Source organism: Taeniopygia guttata, chromosome 5 (genome assembly GCF_048771995.1).
Source record: "Taeniopygia guttata chromosome 5, bTaeGut7.mat, whole genome shotgun sequence".
Classification (NCBI taxonomy): domain Eukaryota; kingdom Metazoa; phylum Chordata; class Aves; order Passeriformes; family Estrildidae; genus Taeniopygia; species Taeniopygia guttata.
Window position 1 is genome coordinate 52944667 of NC_133030.1, and position 25319 is coordinate 52969985.

General features: G+C 42.5%; 1 protein-coding gene across 9 annotated transcripts in view; it reads left to right on the plus strand.

Annotated features, from left to right (window-relative positions):
* EVL (Enah/Vasp-like) overlaps nt 1-25319 on the plus strand; it is a 140615-nt gene that overhangs the window by 48261 nt on the left and 67035 nt on the right. The window contains exon 1 of one of the 9 annotated variants that reach the window (XM_012574230.5): nt 17438-17578. The exons of 7 other annotated variants lie outside the window; for them this stretch is intronic. In XM_012574230.5, the coding sequence (XP_012429684.1) occupies nt 17568-17578 (11 nt within the window). In that variant the 5' untranslated portion in view covers nt 17438-17567. Of the gene's footprint in view, nt 1-17437; nt 17579-24424; nt 24444-25319 lie in introns of those variants that run through there. One more of the 9 variants, XM_072930407.1, reaches the window with a different exon arrangement.

Below are 25319 nucleotides of genomic sequence, written 5' to 3' on the forward strand. Positions count from 1 at the left end.
CAGCTTTCAAAGGGATGCATACTCTGTCTGCTTCAATGAAATCAATATGTTAGTCTCCACCTACTCTGGCCTGGGGTTGTTTTGTGAACTATGTATCAGAAGAACATCATATCATTACAAGCATTTGAAAATTATTCTCTAAAATCAATGTGCCATTTTCTCTTAAGCTTGCATTTAGCAAAATCTTATCAACATTTTTTCCGTCTGAAAAAATTAGTGGCTATTAATTATGAGAGAAATACATCTGAAATTATTTTCTCCAGTGACATGGATTCATCTGTTATATGGCCCAAATAATTCTGTTTTTACCACAGTGACATTCCAGAGGTTACACTCAAGATAAATTTATCTTGATGTATGCTGCGTTATTTATCCACGGAAATATAGGAGTAGGGGGGGATGAGCAAAATCTGGCTGCTGCTGCGGCTGTGCACGTGCTAGAAAATCTGCTGGCAGCAAATACAGCACATGGAGAAAAGTTAGTTGGCCTGATTCTGTCTTTTCCAGAAAGTCAGAGAAGCGGAGGCGGCCCCGAACGCCCTGCACGGGCAGCGCCGCGCGTGGGGCGCATGGGTGGGCTCGGTGTGCCCCCAGCTGGGTACAGCACAGAGCACCCCGCCAGCCCCAGCCTCCCTTCAGAGTGCCAGTGTCCCACAGAGCCCACCCTGCACTCAGCTGAGCTGCCTTGGAGTGGAAATGCAGCGCTTTGAGATACACCTTTGGTGCCATTGAAGGTCATCTCTGGCTCTTCCCCCTTTATTGTGCAGCTGTGGAAGCAGCTGCGCTGGGGTTGTGGCCAGGCAGAGAGAACCACACTATAGAGCTGTAGGAACAGAAACATCCTTGTGTCCCTCTAATACCCAGGTTCTCTCTGCTTCCCTCAGCAATTGCTCATTGTGGACTTTTTATTTCTTTTTCCAGCAATGATCTTGCACTGTGCTAACAACACACATCAGATTGATGGCCATGCCACATGGGGTGGTGTCGGAACTCAAAATGTCCCTAAGACATTTTCAGAGGTTCCAGGCCTTGGTCAGAAGCATTTTAGACCCTGGCAAGCAGTTGAAAAAAGCTGTGATTTTGAGTTTGAGCCACGGAATGAGTTACCAACTTTGAAGGTGGAACAAGCAGTCACAAAGGGTTAGATGGTATAGTAGAAGTAATTACAAATTAGAGGGGAAAATTTTTTAGTATTGTACAGGGGGGTTTTAACACCTGTACAGGGGGGTTTTACTTTGTAAAAGGGGGTCAGGAGTTCTAAGATGGAGGAAAGTGGGCCTGATCCTGTTCTTCCTCCTTCTTCTTCCTTGCCTCCATGTTCTTGGTGATGTTGGCACTCACAGATTGGTTTAGAGTAGAAAAGCACATTGTAACATAGATAGTAGGTATTGGGGAAAATCTGTAAACATATAATACGTAATACATAAAAGACAGCAGCAGCCCTGGGCGGGGAGAGAGAAGAAGACACCGGACAGTGAGGGTGTCAGGAGTGTGTGTGTCTCTGCCTGGGCCGCTGACCAAAGCAGCTGCAGCGGGCGATGACAATCTTTTAGATAACCAGCAATAAACTGCCTTGAGACCGAACAATAAGAGGCTGCGGAGTTTTTCTTTGGAAGCGCGGGTTGGAGGAGAGACTTTACCACCACACGAGACCCCTGAATCAATCCCGGGGTTCTCACAGGGTGGGGAGCAGGGGTGCCTTAGAGCAGCCACCATCCTCCTCATGGAGATTACAGTCATCAATTTCCATTTTCTGTGAGCATCAACAACATGATTCCTGGCTTTAGGAACATCAGTTGATTCCCAAGGCTGAGCAGGTTTTCTTTTGGCAACCATTACTCCACCCCTACCATCAATGCTATAAAAAGACATCAGCAGCAGGTAATTTGCTTTGGCTCTATAATATATGGATCTGAAATTACATGTTTTCCTTTACTACATCAGATTGGTATCCAGATTGATACCTTTTGATACTTTACAGATGCCTTATAGCTTTCAATCCAATAGCACAGTCATCTCTTTTGCTGGCTAATCAGAACCATTGTTGTTCACAACTGGTTTTGGGGGAAAAAAGAGAAAGCTTCAAACCTTAATTAAACTCCATATGAACAAAGCCTGAAATTTCAGGACAATAGGAGAAGCAGATCCATTTGCAGGGCTGTGGGCTCACAGCCGTGTTGCTGTTATCCTGCACCCCATCCAGCAGCACTGATCCCTCCTCCTCCCTTAAGATTCTTCCTGTGTACTCCCTCACCTCCTTCCCCCTTGGCTGCAGGCTCAGGGTCCCTGTTTGTATCTGGTCCCCGTTTCACAGCTGAGCTGGTCTGCCAGCACACACAGTAGGAGATGCTGCACTTTATCTGAATTGGCACATCCACTTCTGTCAGGGAAGACCTTTGCTGGGGTAGAGAGGATGGGTGGGGATCCTGACAGGGAAAGGGACACCCTGAGGGAAGCAGCTGGGGACTGTGGAGGTGAGGCAAATCCCTCCTGAAGCATCAGACCCCACAGGCTGCAGGTACATCTCTGGTGCAGCCAGTGGATCCCAAAGCTGAATTGCTCTGAGCTGAACCTTGCGAGGGCTTTTCAAATACTCATTCCCCAAATGCTTCTAAACAATGCCTGTGATTACTCAAGAACCATGACTATAACACTTGGAGGAGGAAGAAAGGCTTAATAAACCCAAATGTGTTTGCTAGCAGTAATTCACAGCAGGGTTTCTGGCTGAGCCTGCCAGCTGCCACAGTCTGCATGGGTTGCATTTAGCCAAGGCTAAAAGCAGGAGCAGTATTGGCTCTGGAGAAACCTACTGCTCCCTCCTATTGTCTAGAGAAATTAATTGCTTTATAGTAATGCCTGGAAATTGTGTGCCAGTCACATACTAAACAGATAAACAGCAAACAGAGAGTACAGATTTGTTCAATGAATTTCCAAAGCTGATGGAATTCCTATTGAACAAGGGGCTAATTCCTCCCTGTAGTCTTCCAGGTGGTGGTTTGTCCCCTCAGGGACTATGTAGAGAACTATCACATCAGGTGTTGTAACTATAACATTTAGCTGTGCAAGTGCTAACTGCAGTACTGGAATTGTGTTTATTCCTTTCACCATAGTGTGTTCTAGATCCACCAGGAGCTGCAAATGTTCTAGGATAACTATGGCTTGTTTCTTTCCTTGCTACTGCTGAGCCTGCTGTGGCTGTGAGAGATCTGACAGGTGACATGTGGCAGGTGGGTCTCGGACACCACCATGACATTGTCTAAATGTCCTAAGTGAGCTGTGCATGGGAGTATGACATGGGCTGATTCTGTCCTTTCACAGGCTGATTCCTGAAAATGTTCAGGGAAGGTGCTAACATCATACTTACATTCTCTACTGCAGTTTTCATCTACAGCTTTCAACCCAAATACTCTGTTGGCTCCAAAGTGATTGTTACTTTTGTCCCTTTCTCAAAAGATATGGCCTCAGCTCTGTTCTTTAGGAAACCTTCCTCTGAGAGCAGAGGAGTCACTCCATGGACAGCAGGAGTTTTACATTTCTGACCTCACCCATTTGAGTCACTTTAGTGCCAGTGTACCTGCTGTGCCACCCTCCTTGGCTCTGTTTGCTTGCAGCCAGATGCAAACCCTCTGCCTCATATCCTGCTGCTGTCATGCTTATGTCTACCCTATGCCCCGGTGTTTGTTGCATCTCCCTCTAGAGCCCCAAAATTATGCTTAGTAGTCCAATTTTTGGAGCAGAGAATTACACTGAATGGAGTGGTATTTTTCCTTGCAAATGAGGGGAAAAACCTCCTGCAAAATCAATGGATTTCTGTCAGTATAAAACAAATTTTCCTTCCTCTGCATGCCTTCATCTTTTTCCCTAAAGTGCAGTAAACAGCAAAACTGCTTCTGATAAGCTCTGTACTGGCACTGGAAATGGCTTTTTGTGGCTACTTACAATTACTGTGGAGATCAATGGGGAATAGCAGCAGTTGTGCAGTGAAGAGTGAATGACATGAAGTTAACTTTTCCTCCCCTGCCGGGATGGACAGTGTGCTGTGGCCCTGTTTCCTTATCTTCTTTATGCAAGAGTCATTTCAAGCTTGATTTTTCTTGATTATCAAAAGAGAAGTTATAGATTTTACTGTACTGAAGCAACCCAAAATGTTGCTGCCATTCAGAGGTGTGTCTCCTCATAATCTACCCTCTAAGCACATTTGGAGGCTCACAGATCCCTACACCATAATGCATTTTAAGTTCATCTTGTTACCTTTCACACACACACACATATAAATGTCCTTGTGCTGTGTTTGGAGCCATATGAGGAAGAGGGATGATCACACGTGCCTTCCCTTAGAGCAATACTGGCCACATGGGATGTCATGCAAAGGAAACTGGAACAGTCTTAAAAAGCTGGGGAAAAATTAAAAGCATTAAGAAAGGAATGAGAAGCATTTTGTGCAGTTTACATATAAACATTGTAAATGTATTTTTTCTTAACTTTTTTAACGCTTGGACAGCATGATGCCTGCCATGTTAAATGGTTTCCTTCAGAAGTCATTGGCAGTAGCAATTGAATTGAAGTGGCTTAGAAGGCTGGACTGAACAGCGAGATAAATAATAGCTGCATTTTTGGTTTGTGCATTATCATATTGCTCTAATTCAGTTAAATGAGTCAATTATCCACTTACAGAAATTAATTACAAAACAGGCTCCTAAAGTGTCCAGGATGGATTCTGTCAAGCCAGGGTCATGTTGTGGGATGTGATGAATGCTGGGCCTCTCTCCATCTCTGTGCCTGTAGACTCCTTTCCTTGAGATAGAGGTTGTGAGAGTGGAAAACTTTGGTTTTGGACTGCAGTACAAAACCTTCTGTCAGTCTGTCATGCTTTGTGTTCAGCTTCACCTTGAGTAAAAGTGGGTTTGGGAACATCAACAACATCTTGGGGAAAAGAATCTGGAGGGGTTTGGAGCTAACTGAGCTGCAGCACTAAGGGCTCACTGTCATTCTGGGATATTTGGGTGCTCACAAAGAGGATTTACTGCAGAGATTCTGATTTGTAAGACATGAACTGCCTGTCTGTTGCAATGGTGCATCTCATGTCAAGGGAATGGGATGCAATAGGTCAGAGTTAAATTAAAACACATTTCATGTATTTATAAATGAGCAGTGGTATCTGTTTTTCTGCTTTGGTGAACCTGACACATATGAATGTACAAACCTCAGTCTCTGGTGGTTGGTGTTATTTTAATAGTAAGTGAAAAGCCCAGAGAGTATAAATTGCTTGTGTTTCTTCATGATAAAACTGGATTATATAAACCTGAAAGGAAACACTATACTTGGCAGAATAAAATTTATTCATGTATTGCCTGTTAATCTTCCAAGATTAACACTGATTGAAGTTGGGGTTGGTTTTTGGTGGGTTTTGGTTTGTTTTTTTCTGATCTGGGAGTCGTTTTTTACTATCAGTAAAAGAAATTAAGCATTGAATTGATTATTTGAATATTTAAAGGCTGAATCGTGCATTGCCATGAATGCTGTGATCTTTAGAGGCACTGACAGCTTTCCCTCTGGCTGTTAACATGTCTGCTTTATACAACACAAATGTCAACATCACTACTCCTCTAATTAGAGCAGTAGGTCAAACAGTGTCTTTGTCTGTGGAGGAACTCGAGCCATTAGCCATGTTAAGAAGAAGCTCCTTTGTTAAGCTTGATTTATGTTTCTGAGGTTTGTTTTATCCTCTGGCAACCTACAAACGCTGTTTTCAGAGTGGGGCATTTTTGCTGACTGCAGAAAGGGAAATACACAGAAGAGATTGTCCCTCCACTGATTCAGCCTCCTCCTGAGCTGCACAGCAAACCTTCCCCAGATATCCCAGCTTGCCGCAGGCCTGGCCCGTGTGAGACAGCGCATTGCTTTAGTTTTATTCAAACACAAGTGTAGGCTTCCAGAGAGTTTAAATTATAATAGTACTGTAAGTTGTAGAAGGTTATAAAAGTAGAGAAATACAGTGTTTTCCCTCAAAACTGATGCAAAGAAAAATTGCCATCGTCCTTGTTTGGTTTCTCTGCTGGAGGCACCAGTTTGGTTTTGCCTCTTCCGATTAGTTTTTAATTAGGATTTAGCATAATTTTAGCATAATGATAAATCTTCCATTTTAGACCAAGAAAATAGTGTTGTCTGTCTAGAAGATCTGAAAAATATGATTGGTATTTACAGATCATCCCATTTGTTTTTCTGATGTCTTTGATTGCATCTTTTTCAATGCAATATGCATCTCACAAAACTGAAATTGCCTTATGGAAATACATAGAAAAATATTTTTAAATAGACTATAGGTTTAACATTTTTATTTACATTTTTAAAATATATTTTAAATTTTATTTAAATATTTTAAAAATAAACTGATTTTTTTTAATATAACTTTTTTTTTTTTTCTCTGTGATCTTGGGTTTTAGTGGATAAGCAGTTGGTGAGTCTTCAGTGGAAATTCTCAGATTTCAGAACAGCAGGATTTTTCCTTAGAGTAATTGATAGTCAAATAAGCTGACACTGGCATGAACTACTGTATATGCTTTAATTCAGCTAGTTGCTTCTCTGGAAGGAGAGTGCCAGCAGTAGAGAGGAGATCACAGCAATCTTTCCTCCTCAGAGACAAGCATGTGGAAGAACAGTGCCAAGCAAGATGGACAGGAAATGCTTTGGGTATTGTTTCTCTTTTGCCCTCGTTAGCATTTGGCATAGCCACTTGTGCTTCCCTTCTCCTGCCCATTTCCCTGCAATGCCATGTGCCACCCCACAGGCCAGGGTGCTGTGAGTGACTCCTTACAGATGAAATATTCATTTGCCTCTACCCTACCTGAAGCACATGGAGAGCATAAAGGACAGTGTTCCATCCTCCACCTTGAATGGCACTGGTGGGCACTGCTGGGCATCTCTTGTTTGTCTGGGGCTGCCTTGTCCAAGGAATTGCCTGTAATTGGTCCCTGGGGTATGGGCTGGGATGTTCTGCTTCCTCCACAAGAGAATGGTGTGGAGGGCTCTGCCTGCTGCCTTCCCACTGCTGCCTGCCAAAAACATTGCTCAAATGCTTTGCTTGTCTCAGGGTTATCTGGGAAAGGAAACCACCTCCTGAACACCTCTGCAAGGTGCTGAAACATGCTTTTAACTAGAGGGGGGAAGGTTCCTCACATTTAGTTGGTAGGTGGAAACCTGAAATGGCTGAAAGTGCTTGCAGTGTTGCAGAGAATAAAGTCTCTCTTTCTGCTGTGCCCCCAGCACAGCACTGACATCTCAGGAGAATTGAAGCTCTGGAGATTTAGTGTTGGAGGATCTTTACTACCATGGCTCTTTGGGTTGGTTTTTTTCGTTTGGTTGGTTGGTTTGGGTTTTTTTACATTTGCTCAGTGACTGTCATTCTGCAGAAAATTAAAGCTGTTCATTACCCCAGACAGAAGCTGTGTTTGCAGATTTATGTTGCCCTTCTCTGAAGAGGCAGTGCTGCTTCTGCCAAATTAGCTGCAGCAGATCTGTGACCTGGAGGCTGCTCTTCAGTAGGCTGGAATTAAACCATCCAACACACATCCAACATAAACACTGCTCCTATAATGAAGCTCAGATACAAGATACCAGGTGCCAAGTCTCTGTTGGATTTTAGAGTGTTACCTAACGTATATTTAGAAATCCCAGTCTTATTGCTGAAAACCAAATGAAACTGAAATAACGGACTTGGGCTTAATTTATTTTCATTACTGCATCACAGACCTATGAATTAATGTACTTTCAAGTAGTTTTTCCACTGTGTATTGAATATAAACTGAAAGACTAAGGCATACTATTTCCTCTTTTCTTCTCCAGAATAAGAATGTGCTTATATCTGCACCATAACATTGCAGATGAAAAGCATGAAATAATTTTGACTGTTGTGTGTGTATAAAACAAGTTTAATATGGAGATCATGCATAAATATAAGTTTCTTAGTTTGCATAATAGTTTGGCTCCTATTGACTCAGTACAAGTATTTCCTGAGGGCTATCCTGACTCTTGGTCAAATTGATGCTCTCTGTTCCTCTGAACAAAGAAAGCACAGAGAAGGTCACGGATGGCTACCAAGTTGGCCAGTAGCTTTAGGAGTGAGCTGGGGAGCTTTGCTGTTTTGGAAACTTGAATCTCCACAGGTTTCACACTGAAGATATGGTGTTAGCCATGCTGGCTGTACCCTGGTATTTGCTGGTAGCCCTGATCAGCAGGAAGCATTCCTCTCTCTCCTCACCCTGCAGTGCTGGCTCTCACACAGCTCCACACAGTGTCTCTGAAGGCACACTTCATTGCACACTGTGTTATGCTTTATGATAATGAGCTGGGTGCTCATTAAAGCTTCACAGTTATAAACAGAGCCGTAATTTAGCTTGAGGAGCACTGTAATATTAGTGTGACATCTGGAAACTAACCTTGTCTCAAGCTGGGTTATGTCAAAATGTAAGTGAAGGTACTTATTTGTAACAACTGAAGTGGATGATAGAATTGCAAGTGTTTATAAAATGTAGAGATGAAACATTGAAGGAAAATCGAATCTAAGTCTACAAACCCTTTCTCATTAATTCCAGAATCATTCAGGAATTCAGCCAACCCTCTGCTTCCTGGCTCTTTGGTGTGATAGCTGTACGGAGGGACTCTGCCCTCATCCTCTGCTCTGCTTTCAGAAAGTTTCCATTCCAACAGAGGAGGCTTCTAAGAGCCCTCCAAGGATCTGCATCACACTCCCTTTTCCTTTGTACGTTTATGCAGCCAACTAAATCAAGAGGCCACTATTAATTGCTTCTGATAAAAAACAGTGGTCTGCCTCCCCTCTTTGGACCTGCAAGTGCTGCTGTGGCAAGGAAGGTACCACACTGCAAGGAAGGTACCACACTGCTTCCAGCCATGGGCACAGCTCTGCCCATGGTTTCTGCTGCCCAGGGCAAAAGGGCTCCATCCACTGAACTCCATCTTGTATAATGTCTGAGGCCTAAGACAAACACTGACACATTTAAAGCATGAGTCTCCTTTATGGCATCTGACTGAGATCACCCTCTGGTGATGCTAAGTTTGAAAAGACTGATCCCCAGAACTGTCTTGAATGGGTGTAAATAGAATAGAATAGAATGAAAAACATTAGTAAAATGGAATTTGCAATAAACCCCTATCTTTTCTGAACCTTATGCTCATCCAGGGGCTATTTAGTTGACCCAGAACCAGCAAACAAAGCAAGCGTGGTACTGATGTAGCAGGGAGTGTTGGGTCCCAGAGCCAGTTTGGTGAGTGTGGAAGTGCATGCTGCTGAGTGAGAAGTATTCTGTCTGGAGGGGTTCTATTAAAAACTGCAGTGCCTTGAGACTCCAAGATCAGAGCAAGGCACTGGGCATGGCAACAGTGTGCACAGTGCCTCAGGCATGGCACAGACCAAGAGAACCTGCATAGAAAGCAAGCTATAGAAACCTCTTTATCAGCATGTTTTATTCTTATTCTCATTTTTAAATGGTGTGAACCTAAATCTAAGCGGCAGTGGAAGTGAAAGACCAAGAAAAACAAGGTATCTGGCTGTGCTGGCACACCAATTCATAGCTCTTGCTTTATTCTGTTTCTCTTTTCTCTTATTCTGAGGCAGATGGGATGAGTACTGAAGAACAAAACAACTCTATTCAGAAAAGATATGGGAAGGGATGGAAAACCAGGCAAATGATAAAGGGTCCACTAGCTATGTAACACCAAGGGAGTTACATAGCTGGGAGCTGGAAACCATTCCCTGTGTAGGCCACTGTACCATCAGAGTGAGGCAGGGAAGTCCTATTTTCACTTATCATGTATTTCAGGGGAGTGTTTCCCAAATCCATGGCCTGACTTCCAGCTGTGGTTGTATTATCAAGTGAATAAGGACCATGATCTTGGTGTTAGAAGCCAGTTAGTCTAAGCAGAAAGAGATGAGACAGGCAACAAAAGCAGAAATATTGAAGAAGAAAGATTCATGGCAAAAGCTGCAGTCAGTTCTAAGGAAAATGGTTCTTTGAAGCTTATGCTCCCTAACCCAGTTCTAGTGATCTTCATGGGAGTATGAGCTGGATGTGACTGGGGCTCTTGGAAGTCAGTCTTTATCCACTAAGCTGCAGCTGCCTAAACTGAGTATGCAGCCCAAGAGACAACTGAGAGCTTTGCCTGGGCTCTATTCTGTTTGCACTTTGGGGAGTTGGTTTCAGCAGACCAAATAATACTGCAACATTGCTCAGCTGATAACACACCAGTTATAAAGTTCACTGTGAGGGATCTTGCTGTGAACTGACTGAAGGGTTCTGTACCAGTCTTGATTTTGATGAGCCCTTTGGGGAAGACATCCAAGGCTATGGGAATTTATTAAATCTTTCAAAACTCTTGTTTTGGATTTTTAAATTAAAAACTTAATCATAATGTGGCTTTGAATGCTGCTTTCCATATTTTTAATGGGGCTGAGAAATAATGGTTGATGCCCTTGAATTTGCCTTTTGATCCCAGTTGGCTCTGGTTGTTAGCATTGCTGTTGAGACTGGGCTGCCTTAACACTGGCCCAATGGAAGATGCACTGCAGGTGTTATCTTACTCCCTAGAAATCCTCCAGGAACTTACCTCAGTCCTGAATTTGTGATCCTGGGAGATGGTGGAGCTGTGGAAGGTTCAGAAAGCCATTGGAAGGAATGGCGAGCTGAGTTACTACTGAAACTTTCCCCATTCTCTGTATCCTTTCTCTTACCTGACCTTTCTGTAATTTGTTGACTTGTGAGTGATTTTAATTTCTCTTTTTAATATTTTACCCAAAACATTGTATCAGTAATGCAAAAGGACAGTTTTAAAGATTTCAGTCCTGTTATAATAAACCCAGGGTATTATTGTGAAAAGCACGTCCTGACACAGACAGAGGCTGTTGAGTACTCCCACTCTGTGTAATGGCTCAAGGGCTAAACTTTTATGTTAACCTTTGGATGGAAGGGTTATCTTTTGACAAGTCTGAAGTGCTGACAAAACCCTACATGTTTTAGAAGTGAAAAAAATGCCAGGCAACTAGAAAGTTGCACTTTTGGAAAAAGTCTGTAATTCTGATGCTGATTTTGAAAGGAACTGTGCATGCCATTGTGGAGGGTTTGGTGGTCATCAGATGGACAAACTGGTGAGCATACCAGTGGAGGTGAGCAATGATTCTTTGGGAGACCCTCCCTACCAACCTGTCTTTGGTTTGATCTTCTAAGAAAATAGGGTTTATGCAGTTGCTTCAACTCTCCATCTGCCCATCCTCCTCCTTCTCTCTACCACTTTTTCCAGCAGCTGACCAACAGATTCAGAAGTGTCAGCCTAGTCTGACAGAGGAATGAAAGTCACTGGTTTATGACGCTTACCAAGTGGATGGAGAGGAGAGGGATTCAATCTGGTGTCCTGGGTGAGGTAAAGGCAGGACACAGTCAAGTTGAGCAGCAATTCACTGCCAACCTGCATGTGTTTAATAGATGCCCTACTCCTGAGAAGTGGCACTTTGTGGTGTCCCTGCATAGCGATGGGAAAGTCACAGGGGACATAACACAGTCAAGAAAATAATTTTGGGCAAGATAAGGGGGGAAGGTTGCTAGGAAAAAAGGGATAAAAATCATGGTAAAGCAAGAATACTTCTGCCATTATTTGACAAACATTGTGCACAAATGAGTCTGGTGCACAAATGTGCTCTGGGATATTGTGTCAGTTTTGGCACTCAGAAAATCTTTTTATCTGCCAGGCAATGGGAAAAATCTTTACCAATGAATAATCGAAGGAGGGAAAGGGAGAAAAGAAGGGGCTGCCCGGATAATTTTTACCTTGTTCTACTGCCTAACTGATGACACAAATGATATAAAAGATAAGTTTCTGCTGCAGCTGGAATGGTTAATTGCTAATAGGAATTTTGCCATCAACTTCAGCAAGGTTCAAGCAAGTATTGATTAATGCAAAACTATCTCAGTATCCTATTAAATGCTATAAGGGATTATTCTAGAGACATGAAAAAATGTGGATACTTTACTGTTGTTAAAGAAGAGAGCTTCCCTGCATGTGTGCACCTCGTTGTGTTACATGGCAGTGAAAGGTGTGAAGAGTTGACATGAAAAACTGCTGACTGTATCCATTCCACCTTCAGGGATCCTTATGCAAGTTGAAGTTTCCCTGTGCCTATAAGTCAGCTATTATTTCCAACCTGTCCTATTCCAAGAAACATAAATATCAGAAACAAGGCTAGCAACAATACCAGGCATTCTTCGTCTTGATGTGAACCTCACCTTCTAGAGCCCGCACAACCTTCACTTTGAGCCCTGACTTTTTAGGGATGGGGTTGCTGTCTTGAAAAGTGCTTTCTCAATGAATATCAAATTATATTACCTGAAGATCAGACAGGCATGTGCCTTTAGAGAACTGCAAGTGATAGAAACACAGTTATGCGTGATTTCTGATCGGTTTTTGGTCAGCTGCTTCCCCTCCAGTCTCTTAAGCTGTGTTTACAAGCTTTTTCTTTACTCCAGCATCCCTTACATCAGAAAGCCTCTCCTTATGTTCACACCTGGTAGGCTGTGCCTCACCCACCCATGTGCCTCTGAAAAGCTCGTGACAGAAACCCTTCCATGGGCTTATGGTGCCAACAACATGTGATAGGGGTGTCTCATGATACAAGTGTCTGATCTGTTCAGTAAAGCATGATGCTTGAATTGCATTTCCTAATGGTGGATAGCATTAAATAGCTCAGGTAAGTACCAGAATTGAGGCAGTGCTAGTTTTGAGTGAGAGCTCCTAGTCTTCCTTTGGGACTATTGTGAAGTTGGTATTTCTTGTTTTAAATACAAACCCCAGAAATTTACATGAGCACCCCATAAATCAAGAGCTACAAAAAAAGTAATGTAGGCAGTTAAAAGGACCACTGCCAACAGCTGCTAAAACCGCTCATCATGTTTACTGAAGTTTAAGGAAAAATGCAAGCTGAAGGTCAAAATACATCAGCTGTGGAGCAATGTTGGGGAATAGCATATGTTTGGTGACATACATATGAGAATGGTTTTCAGCTGATAGCCCAAGTAAGTTTATATTTACACTCAGACCATGTCTAATGGCTCTTTAGATCAAGGGCATTGCTAAACTTTAACATTAAAAAAAGTAATGTGGAAAAGCTAAGTACACCCCTTAAAATCTGCAGTACAGAAGGGGGTTTGCAATACTGAATCTCAGCTTCTGGAAAAGAAAGGAGGTGGTACGCCTGAGCTGAGGCACTGCTTGGAACAGGGCTGTTCTTTGCCTGCTGCTGGAGCAGGTCTGGGTGGTGGGGCTGGTTCTAACTATAGGTACAGAGGTGCCTTCTGCCTGCAGCAGGGAGACGCCCATGCTGGTGGCTGCAGTGAGCCTGCTGACATGGAGCCTTAGAAGATACAGCCCTTGGTACCACCAGCTGCCATGAAACAATGTGAAAATGTTTGTTTAATAAGGACTGTAAAATGTTCCCTGCACTCAGGACTCTTAAGTACTTTCATAATTTCAGGGGAACTTTTCCTGGCAGACTTTGATCATATTAGATAGATTTCCCATGATATCATAATGCTCCATTTGTTATAAATGTGCTGATTTGCGGATGTGCAATTAGCTGACTCAAGCAAAAAAGCATTGTAGATACCCTGTGTATGAAGTGGCAGTATATTTCTCTCCATATGGTCTATAACTTGTTCCATGCTGCTTACCGTGGGGTCTGGGCTTACTGCCCACTGCTCATCACAGTTTATAGAGAGGAAAATTGAAGGCAGCCATGGAGTTAATTCTTTGCAATACAGTTATTTCCTTAAGGCAATACCTAAGCTGTTTGCATCAGCCAAAACATCCCCGTGTTGGGAAGCAGGTGAGTCCTGGCTGTCCCCTCTCGGAGTGAGGGTAAGATGAAATCATTTTAGCAGAGGACACTGCATGACTTGAGAGCCAGGGGCTTCCCAGAAGGAAAGAACAGGCTTCTCAAATCCTGCATAACTCGTGGCCTTTAAAAGATTTTTTTCCTGTCACATGTTTATTTACTGGTACTTGAATGGGTCTATACAAAGGGCTAAATCTAGTCCCTCTTAAGTCCATAGAAAGACTTCCTTGGACCTCAGCAGTGATGGGATTGTATCCTAAATTAATATGCCCAAAAAGACTAATTTGTACAATATGCATAGTGCAGGATCAGTTGTTCTGCTGTTGAAGGCAGCTGCCATCTCACCTCACTGCACATTTTTAACTCTTCTAATAGTAAATAAGTATATTTTACTCTCCTGTCTGGTTTCTCTCTTGCTCTTTTCAAATGAGTGGGGAGCATGGAAAAAAGTGATTTGAGAGAGCAAGAGCATATATTAACATACAGGGTTAAACTTTCTGAGGACAAGGAATTTTTTTTTGCCTCATCAGCATGTTTAACAGTTGCAAATCTCAGTGTATGAGGAAATGTCTTACATTCAAATACTATTAACAGCTGTGAAATTAGATTTACAAATCTGAATATATAAATGAGAAATTTATATGCTGTTGCATATAATTTGTGCATATATTTATGACACCATCTTGTAGTTTATGAAATTTGAGTGTACCGTTTCAGTGGGAACTTCCAGATTTCTTAATCATGAAATTGTTGCATGAAAGACTTGCCAAATGCAAATTTTGAAATTTGTGCAATATAACATGTTGCCTTTTGAGGATAACACAGAACTAAACTCAGCAGATATATAAGTATAAATAGTTATTTGGAAGGTCTGAAACATGCTTATTAAGAAAAAAAAAATAATCATGTCTACCTTCAAATAACTCTTAGGTGGGTATAATTTTATATTATGATTGTGATTCTTATTTTTTAAATAGTATTAGCAACACATTCTACAGTGCTTCACTTCATTCTTAAAAATGGCCAGGGTTTTGTGTTTGGAGATGAGTCATTTTGAGGCTGAGGCACTCACCTTTCTGGCTCAGCCTACAGCTCTAAGGGTTAAAAATACATAACATTATTGTCTTACACAAATCACAATTCATCTGGTAATGAAACTCTCCAAAAGAAAGCAAATACAAGACTTGGGAGTCTTGGAACATGAAAGCCAAGTACATGGCCAGCAGACGTGCTGCTTGCAAACCTATGGGAATATTCACTTAATTGCAACTAAAGCCTCGCTTCTGTGTTTAGGAATCCTGATCTGCTCACACAGATCTCAACACATGACTGGAATAATCTGTTTATCCAGCATATGGTTCTTTGTGAGGACTGGATAGAAGTCAGCTACTCGGTCTTACATGTCATTTGTCACAGAGTGCTGTGTCCTTCTAAGTGCTCCCTTTCTAGTCCAGGGCCATGGAGGCATTTTAGCAATGCAAAGAGGTGATTAGAGGCACTTCTGCTGGAATGTATGCTGTGGTGCTTAGTGAAATTAATTTGGCTTATGACAGGGGCATAGAAAGGCAGCCCTGGGTTTTGTCCTGCTCACTGTCACTATTTCCTAGGGTGACATTGGATGTTTCAGTAGTGACCTGCTCTTTGCTGTGCCTTCAGCATGCATGGTGCTAGCAGGAGTGGGGAGGTTGGGAGTTTCCAGGTGTGCTCAAAGGTGTTTGTTCAGGAGAACGAAATCTTTAAAACCTGAGTTTTCTACGTGATATTATTGCAGCTGATATTTGCATGTAAGGAGAGTAATATCTGCTTGGTTTAACAGGGAAACGATTCTACATCATAAGTGCTGTCTCCTTTCCCCCAAATCAGTGACCATATCTATTTCAGACACATCAGAGAAATTAAAAAGCTCCTCAGATCTTTGCTTACTTCACCTTCCTGCATCCTTCTGCCCAGAACAGTGGAGCCAGCATGACTGATCTGGGCCATTAGTGATTTGTGCCTGTATTTACTTGGAGATGTATTTTTCAGGTTATGTCCTTTTCTAATACATGCAGTAAAGTACTATTTGCACTGCCTAACTCTACAATTATTGTCTAAGCAATGTGTGAGCTACACAGAGGAACTGACATTTGAAAATTTTTTAATTCATGAAAAGCAGGATTTTTTGAATGAAACAAGGTAGTGCCCAGCATCCACACAGATCTCAAAGCAGAAGGATGTAATATCAGGAAAATGCAGCCAAATTGAAATCCCAAGTGATAATAAAATACCTCATTAAACAGAAAGAAATAAAAAGAGAGAAAAACAAAAGCACTACAGAAAAAGCTATACTTAAATGTCAATGAGAACTTTAATTCTTGTTGGCTTTTAAACTCCCCCCATCAGAAAACTGAAACTCTTCAGTCATACAAGGATGTTCTGCAGAGGAACGAGAAGCAGCAACTGAACAGGCGATGTACTACCAGCTGTGAGAGCAGCCAGATTTTGACACCCATGTTTTCACTAGGTGCCATTTCAGCAGTAGTTTCTCTAGGTCTTTTCAGTTGGAACATGAAAGTGATCTCTTGTAACAGGAAAAGCAGTGAGGGTGAAAAGCACTCTGCTCCCCTGCTTAGGTGGAGCAGTGTTTCCAGCCCTTGCCCCCCAGCAGAAACTCCACTGGAGGGTTTGTGTAGCTGGTGTGCCTTACCAAATTCAGCCTATTTCTTACACATCTCTCTTTTTGCTGTATGAAACAGAGATGTGAGGTTTTACAAATGTATGTTGCACTCTGAAAGCACTGCAAGGATGTCAGGAACCGTGTGATCTCCTGAGGGCTGGTCTCCTCAGGGCTCTGCAGGTTTTGCTCTCTTTAACAGAGACTTCAGAGCCTCTGATGCTGACTCCCAGAGAAAGTCTGTGTGCCTCCATGGTAAAATCATGGCTTCTGACTGTGTTTCCAGCAGTTCTTCAAGAGCTGAGAAGCTCTGCAGTTTGTGGGGTGCTTTGGGAAGTTACCTGGTATCTGCACCCTGGGACCTCTGCTCCAGGTCAAGTTGAGCAGATGTGCAAAAGGCATCTAAGTAGGTGAGAGAGATAAAATTTGCACTGTGCTGTGGCAGTTAAAGTTTTGGGCTGGAGCTGGACCTCAACAGGAGGCCAGGTTGGCTGCCAGGCGGTGCAGGGCCCTCGGTGCCACCAGGGCCCCTGGGTTTGGTTCTGCGTTGTGTAAACGCCCATGTGATAAAGGAATAACAGCAATTTCTTTTTTCCTGGGTCTGAGCTTTATGGGTCTGAGCTTTATTTGCTTTTGCTTTTTCTTGGACACTGAACCTGTGTCTTGAGAAAATGCGTGGAAAGTTTTTAATATCCATGCCTCCAATGAGGCAACAACAGCACATCTAATCTTAATCTATATTGTTTGTACTTTTGCTCAGCAAAGCAGCTATAAGAAATAATACATTTCTTCTTTAAAGTCCCTTCCCCGCCCCTGCTGTATAAGTGTTACTTCCTGCCCTCCTGCTCTCTCAATAGTGCTTCCCTTTCCTGTTTTGGTTATAAGCTTTCATAGAGACTCTTGGCTTGTCTCCCTGCCAAATTTGTCTTCTGCTCAGGTGAAATAGACTATTTGGATTTGAGCACACGTGCCGGCTTTGAGCATAGACCTCTGTGGGATTGCCTGACCAGGTGCTCCTCCATGGCAGGCACGTAAGTATCTGGGAATTTGTTGGCTGGGAATTTGTTGACCAGAATTAATGTGACTGGATGTGAAGGAGAGCACATATTGTGATAAACACAGAAGGTTTGTGTTTTGGTTATAGCCTGATAGGATAATTTATAGTTGTATAAAATTGTAATTAAGCTTTTATGGCAATGCTACATTAATATGCATCCCCTGGTAGTGAGGGAGAAGCTGACTTGATGAAGCGAGTGTTTCTTCACTCCTGCCTCCATCAGTTGGAGGGGAATTGTCACAGGTTTATTTACATTTCTGCTGGGATTGAATGGAAACCAAGGCAAAGTGCTGCCAGCTTTAATGAAAGATCTTTATGTTGATTTCCTCTATTCACTTTCGAGTCTGCCTTTCCTGGTCATTAGTTATGACTGTGATCTTTCAAAGCCTTTTTTTAAGATATCCTTCTCCTGAAATACAGATATGGTTAGCCCATGAGTGAGAGCCCTCAGTCATGTATTTTGACTTGACAGTTCAGTTTTGGGTTTTGCATAATTCATATTTTACAAGATTAGGTACTTCTTGCTTTTATTTCTGTAATTTAAGGGGGAAGGGAAGTAGTTTATATTAATAGCAACCTGATCCAGTCGAGTTGCTTTTTTACTGTTTTTTGTCTATTTGAGTTCCTGGTGTTTCTCCAGGCCATTTACTTGACTAATTTTTAGGAACTTCTAAGCATTTACTTGATATTTACTTTTAGTAACTCCAAAAGTGTATCTTCAAGGTGGTGTGTAAAATCTGGAAGTGAGCCCCACTTCACAGAAAGAAATTTTACATGATTCAGAGTATTAATGGAGCACTGACGTTCCTCCATTAGGAGACTCCATGAGCAGTCAGTTGTTGGAACTTGGAAGGAAAAGTTTCCTGGAGCATGGCCTGGCAGCAATGGCACTTTGCTTAATCACACCACTTCCTCAGTGAAGTGCCTTTTGCAAAGCAGATCTCTTTAAGCATTTCTTAACGTGCTGAGTTGAGATGCTGATAACTGGAGTTCCCCTTAGAGTAATTTGAATTCTTATGCTTCAGTTTGCAAAACCTGCCAGAAGAGGGACGGGTTAAAATTAACAACACTGCATGGTTAAAAAATCTCAGCAACATAAACTAAGCAGATGTGCTGGCTTACAAGGGCATCAATCTGTGGCCTCTCTGCTGGCCCCAAATCTGCACTGATTGGCAGATGTGCTATTTAAGTGCTGTGGCGGACACCGAGGGGTCAGGGCTCTCACAGACCTGGGCTGGCAGTGCTGAGGACTGAGCTGTTCTGGGCTGACAGTCAGACCCAGGTGAAGTATCTGTTCCTCTGCAGTCATGTTTTGCATACTGTATAATTTTTTGTATTTCTACTCACTTTTCCCATGCTCAAGAGCATTGAGGGGTGACAGAAGGTTATGCAAGTTTCTCTGGTCATGCCAGGATTGTGTGTGTGTTCCCAAATTTAGCAACTCATCTGCCAAAGTCCTGGCTTAGTGAGCAACCTGGGTGCCTCATAAACTGTCTCTTCTCTGGTTTCCAGCTGATATGTCTGCTGTGGGTATCTGCAGCAGATACTGGACAAGGCAGTTCCCATTACTATTGGGTATGCCAATAGTAAGGGAGAATTCAAAATTAATGTCTTACTCCTAACAGAAAGTAACATTTGAATTTTCTTCCTTATGGAGGTGAACTGGTGTTCTTACTCTTACTCTTGATCACCCTGTAAGTACAAGTATTTCCATTTCCTGCTCTGTAAGATACGTATTTGTCTTGCAGGTGTGTCATGACTTTATTTAACAGTGTCAGTCCTTTTGGGAGCTGCTCACGAAGGAGGCTTCATATTTTTACTATTTCTTGTAATTATTTAATATTAAACTTTAGATGCTAGGGTTTAACAGTGGAGAAAGCTGATGGCCAGGCACCTTCAGCAGATGCTCAGTGCAAAAGGCTCGTCTCCCACTGGCAGTGTAGACAAACTCCAGCATCAAAAAGATCTGCAAGGTGAATGTGCAAGCCTGAGCAGAGACCAAAAAATAGCAGCTTCTCTGACCTGGGCTTCACTTCAGGCTGGCTGGAGTAAGACAACACTGTTGGGCAGGTCCCTCTGTACAGGCAGGCAACCAGGAGCAAGTGCAAATTGAGAACTTCTGACCAGTGGGTCCGTGGGTTGGTTTTTCAGGAAATTCCAGGAAATGGAGCTCAGAAAACAAGTGGAGGTAGTCATTTTGGCACCTCCATATTATATATATCTATATGAGAGTGTGGCTGCTACTGTATAAATATCTGCCATACAATAGTCAAGCATTTGCATGTCACTGAGGACTAAAAGTGCCTTTCTGGATATAAAGCCCCCATAGGGCTGCCCTTTTGTGCAATCAAGGGCTAAATGCTGTATTTTCACTATGAGGTCTTGCTGCATTGCTTGAGGAAGTTCTTCAGGGCTCTGGGACAAAGGTGAATGATGGTAACACCGGCTGTGCTGCAACTTTGGCTGGAGAGGGAAGTACACTTTGAAACAGGGGGTCCCAAGAGTCACAAGTATGACTGACATTGTGTTGTAGAAATGAGGTGCCAGAGAAGTGGGGTCATGAGCAGAGTTGGTGGTGACTCTGGTGGGAAGGCTGGAGAGCCTTTTTCTGTAACGAGCTCAGATCTCAGCTATGGTCTCTATGTAAGCACAAATGACCTGACTGTCTTGTGTTCAGAGGGTGTCTCAGGTTTTTTGTTCTCTAAATCCAGTGGTCAGAGAGAAATGTCCATTTTTTCAGGTTACTACTGAAACACTTTCCCTGCATCCCAGTCATTATTATATTTATTAAAGTGAAAGCTATTAAAATGTTCAGAAAATAAGTATATTACTGTTGACGTACACTCTAAAATGCGGCAGGAACATGACTTGTAGCTTGCTAATTCTGAGGTTAACAGGGATCTGTACTGCACAGATCACACATCCCCATATACAGGACTTTGGATGTACATTAGCTGTTTAAGCTGACATTAAGAGTATTCTGTCAGCTTCTTAAATCAGCATCAGCAATTTCATGTCACGTTTAACCACACAAATGTGACTTCCTGTGGCAGACTCAGTGGACAAGTAGAGTAAGATGTGCTAAATTACTTGTGCACTATCTCCCACATTCTCTGGGCTGAGGTTTCATTCTCAAGTAAGGCAAGCCTAGGCTAAGTAATATCAATGATTTCTCACACCAATAAGAGTGATTAGATCAGTCTAAACTGACTTCAATTATTAATCCTATAAATATTGAGGGGGATGTTTGGGAGCTGGAAATAAAAAATAAGATAAATGTTTGTATAAATAGCTATTTGCCTTTTCTATGCATACAAGAAAAGAGCATCTTTGAAGATTAGAGAATCATGAGCAGCTTGATACAAGGTAGAACTGTAATAGGTTCAAAGCATGAGATCTTGGATTCTATCAGGGAGCTTTCAGAGAGAAAGAGCTTACGCTGAGGAAGTGTCTGTCCCAAGGACACAATTGTGTCTGTAAATATGAAGGGTAGTGGAAGTGTCCAGGTCCTCCTGGCATGCTGGAGTAAAGCCCACAGAATTAGGTATTTGGTCCCAAAGTTAGCTGGTCGTGGATATTCGTTATACCTTTTGTGAGCATGATTTAGTGACCCTTCAAAAGCTGTATGATCTTGTCCTGGCTCTAGGAGAAAGTATTTTAAACCTCTCCCATTGCCCCAGAGGTGTGACCTCTGGCTGGTTTGGTGCTGGACAGGGATTCTAGGGTAGGACTGGGATAACCCTGTGCCGTGGCAGGCTCTGCATGGGGCTGCTGGTGAGAACTGGCTCAGTCACTCAGTACCAAGCTCTGCAAAAGTTTTATTCATAAGAGGATAAAGGTGTAAGTAGAGAAAACAGGTCAGTGAAGGAGCACAGTGCAGCTTGGCCACTTGACTTTTCCTCAGTCTGAAATGAGAGGGAAAAGCATTAGAGACACTCCAGAGCCACACTTTCCTCCAAACATTATGGTTTGCTCTCTTTTTCCTGTTTATTCTCTGTGACAGGTTTTTTAGAGTAGAGTAAGATGTGCTAAATTACTTGTGCATTACTTGTGCATTCTTATTTTTACTATTTTTTGCAGTTATTTAGTATTAAACTGTTTAGATGTGAGTTTAACAGTGGAGAAAGCTGATGGCCAGGCACCTTCAGCAGATGCTCAGTGCAAAAGGCTCATCTCCCATTGGCAGTGCAGACAAACTCAAGCACCAAAAGATCTGCAAGGTGAATGTGCAAGCCTGAGCATAGACCAAAAAATAGCAGCTTCTCTGGGACCTGGGCTTCACTTCAGGCTGGCTGGAGTAAGGACAACACTGTAGGGCAGGTCCCTCTGCACAGGCAGGCAACCAGGAGCAAGTGCTGGTTCCAGCAGGTTCCAGCCTGGGCTTTTTGCTTGTATATTTGGATAACCCACTGGGCTAGGTCATGTCAACTCACCGCATTGTCATGTGATAATTCACAAAAAATACAGGTATTTTCCCAAGATTCCAGGTGTTACCTATTCCATTTGTGGCTCTTTTTTTGGCTATAGATCTTGGTAATTATATGCTTACTAGAAACCAGGAAGAAAGGACTGTATTTTTCAGGTTCTGAACAGATGGAAGAGGAGAGGACTGTTATTCCAGGACAAAGGCACTTTCTCTGCAGCACTGGCTTGAAATGGCTGCCCACTCTCACCAAGGCTGGGCAAGAAAGGTCAATGCTGACCCTTTCAAGAGGGTTCAATCCAATTTAACCAATCTGCTGATTTTTGAAGATGAATATTAAACAGAAGAGATGGATGAGAATGGGTCAAAATGTGTCACACAGAATGAAACAAACAGTATTATCCACAGACTTTTTTTTCTTAATTTACAGTTTTGTAGTATTGAAACAATATTCTGTAAATCTCAAATATGAACACTTGATTTCAGATATCACCTGGGAGCAAAACTAAGCAGACTTTCTTTAACTTCAGGCAAACAAATAGTACTAGTGCAGAGGTTTGCCATCCCACAGATGTAATGCTTTCAGAATAAACAGGGGTGAATATTAGGATTTGGGGTTCCTAGGAGGAGCTCCCGCCCCTCTACATTTAAATAAGATGCTTTAATTTGCCCCATAGTAAAATGTAGCAAATTGGAGTAGATGTTGTGCACAAACCTGAATAATTTTGTTATTAAGACCTCTCTGTGATTCAGTTTTCATATATTTTTATACATCATTACCTATGGTTGGAACTCAGGTGGATGAGTCTGACTGCACATTAATGTAAAATAAAGTATCAGTAGGAGAAATCCTAATATTTGAATGTGTGTGAAATTTGATGGGCCTTCATCAAATACCAAATTTTTAGTAACTTGGGTGTATTAAGAAAATAAAGCAAGTTCTAGAAGTGTGCAAGCATAATTTTGCCAGTGAATACTAATGTATAACAAACTCTTATCATGGAGGAATGTGGCTACTCAGAATTGTGTTACTGAGCACATTTTTTACCTGTCACATGTAGTTGACATAAGTATCACTGATGTATGGTCCTAAGAATCACCAAAAATTTTGCTAGACCTTCATGAAACCACTGGTGCTTGACTTGTGATTAAAATAATGTACAGAGAGTAATACAAAGATTCTCAGGTTTATAAAGGGAACATTTTCTGGGCTGTTTACAGAGAAGCCTCTTAAAGCAGAAGGGGGACAGTTGTGGCTTTTATGCATAGGAAGAGCAGAAAGTGTTCAGGATAAAGAGTTACTAAACTCTTGGAGTTGTCTCGCTCCATTTGGGGAGAGACAGCAAGCTAGCAATGGGTCCCTGGAGGCATTTTGGATGTTGAAAGATTGATGAAGTGATTTGCAGGAAAGGATTCCCCTGGTGTGCTGTTTTATGTTCCTTTCTGTTATTTCACTGGAGGCCAGATAACAGGCTCAATCCTGTTTCCATTTAAATGAATGATTAAAAACTTCCATTGAGTGCAGAAGAGCAGGGATGGAGCTTGATGTGTTGTTGCTCTATGTCACAGTAACAATTGGTTGTCGTGCATCAAACACTGCTCCTGAGGGCTGCATCTGTGTTTCAGCCACAGGTCCTTTGCTGCTGATTTTGGTGGCAGCAAAGCCTGAAGGCAAAGCTGCTGTATCTGGGATGTGGGTATGGCATTGTGAGTAATGCTGTGTTAAGGCTCTCATGTCTGATGGTTAGGTGTAGTCTCTTTGTTGTAAGTAAGGATAATTTAATTAATTTTGATTGATTTAGCAGCTCGTGGTAACCGTGGATTCCAAAATTGATCTGAAATGGAGACAGTAGTGGCTTTTGGGCTTGCTCTGATGAAGCCAGTGATGTGCTCTTGCTTGCTTTAGTGTACAGCAGAGCTTGTGCTTGGCAAGGCTTGAGGAGAAGGATGTGGTGTCACACTGGCTGAGTGTGACTCTCCCAGGAACAACATTTCCCTGGCAGGGCATTGCTGTGCCCTGGCAGCTGATGCTCCCCACCTCTGGAGCTGGAGGTGGCACAGGACACCTGCTAGCAAAGGCAGGTGGCCACCATCCATCTAGGAGACAGCACTGGGGATTATTTTTAGCCTTTCCACTTCCATATGACAAGGGCAATCTAGTGTAGCTGCTGTTTGCTTGTATATTTCTCTCCCACTCTCCCTTTCTGTGAATCCAAGGCAGACTTGAGTGTCCCCCAGCAGGTCTGGAGGATGCAGGCAATGCTGCCACTGCTGCCAGGCTGCAGCTCCTGCAGCAGTTGGAGGATTAGGCAGGCTGGAAGGAGCTCAAATCCCTCAGCTGCTCGTGTCAGATATGGAAGAGCTGCCACAAGACATTAGCTTACCTTAAAAAACAGGAGGGAGAGGTGTTTGCTGGGTAAGTACATCAGCAAAGGCACAGCTGTTCTCCAGGTATCTTGCAAAGCAATAGCAGCTGGTGGATGAGCTGGATTTTATGAATTCTGAACAATATAAATAAAATAATGTTTTGTCCTTCTGATCTGAATATATTGCTCTGGTAACAGAATTTAGCTGTTTCTATGATACGTAGTAAAAATACAATTTATTCTGAATTTTCCTACCTTATTCATTATCGAGATATCTGCTGGCATCACTGATCCCTCTATAAATGCTGTGAGGACTTTCCAGGCTCTTACTCACAGCCTGGGGGAGGTCTGTGGGCTACCTGGAGGCTATGCAAAGTGATTGACAAAACAAGCCAGAGTCAGTAGGCTTTAGTGTACCATGGGGGATACATCTGCCTTGGAAATCTTTTTGAAACCCACAAATCAGAGAAGATTGAAAATTACTGCTGTAATCAACCCAGATTCTCTTAATACTTGAAGTAACATGCTCCCTTTCATTAAAATGATGACAGTGATGGGGTCAGGCAGCCTTGGGTGTGCAGCAGTTGGTAAAATTTATGAGTGGTGTAATTTGGCACAGTGGCAGTGCAGCAACATGGTTTGGCATCACCCAGGAGCTTTTCCTTTTTTTGTGTGTGTGTGCATGCTAGGGAGGCAAACCCAAACAAAGAGGGAGGAAAAGGATTTGTGTGCAAAACAGATTAACCACTTGCTATTGCATTGTCGAAAATTATTTAATATGGCTTGGGCCCGAGGAAGGGAAGTATATATATATCAATATATAGATCTAATGTTAACAGGACAGTCATGAACTTAAAGTTTTTGCAGGATAGATCCCAACGGTTTCATTTCAGTGCACTAACTGAACCATAAATGCACCATAAGGT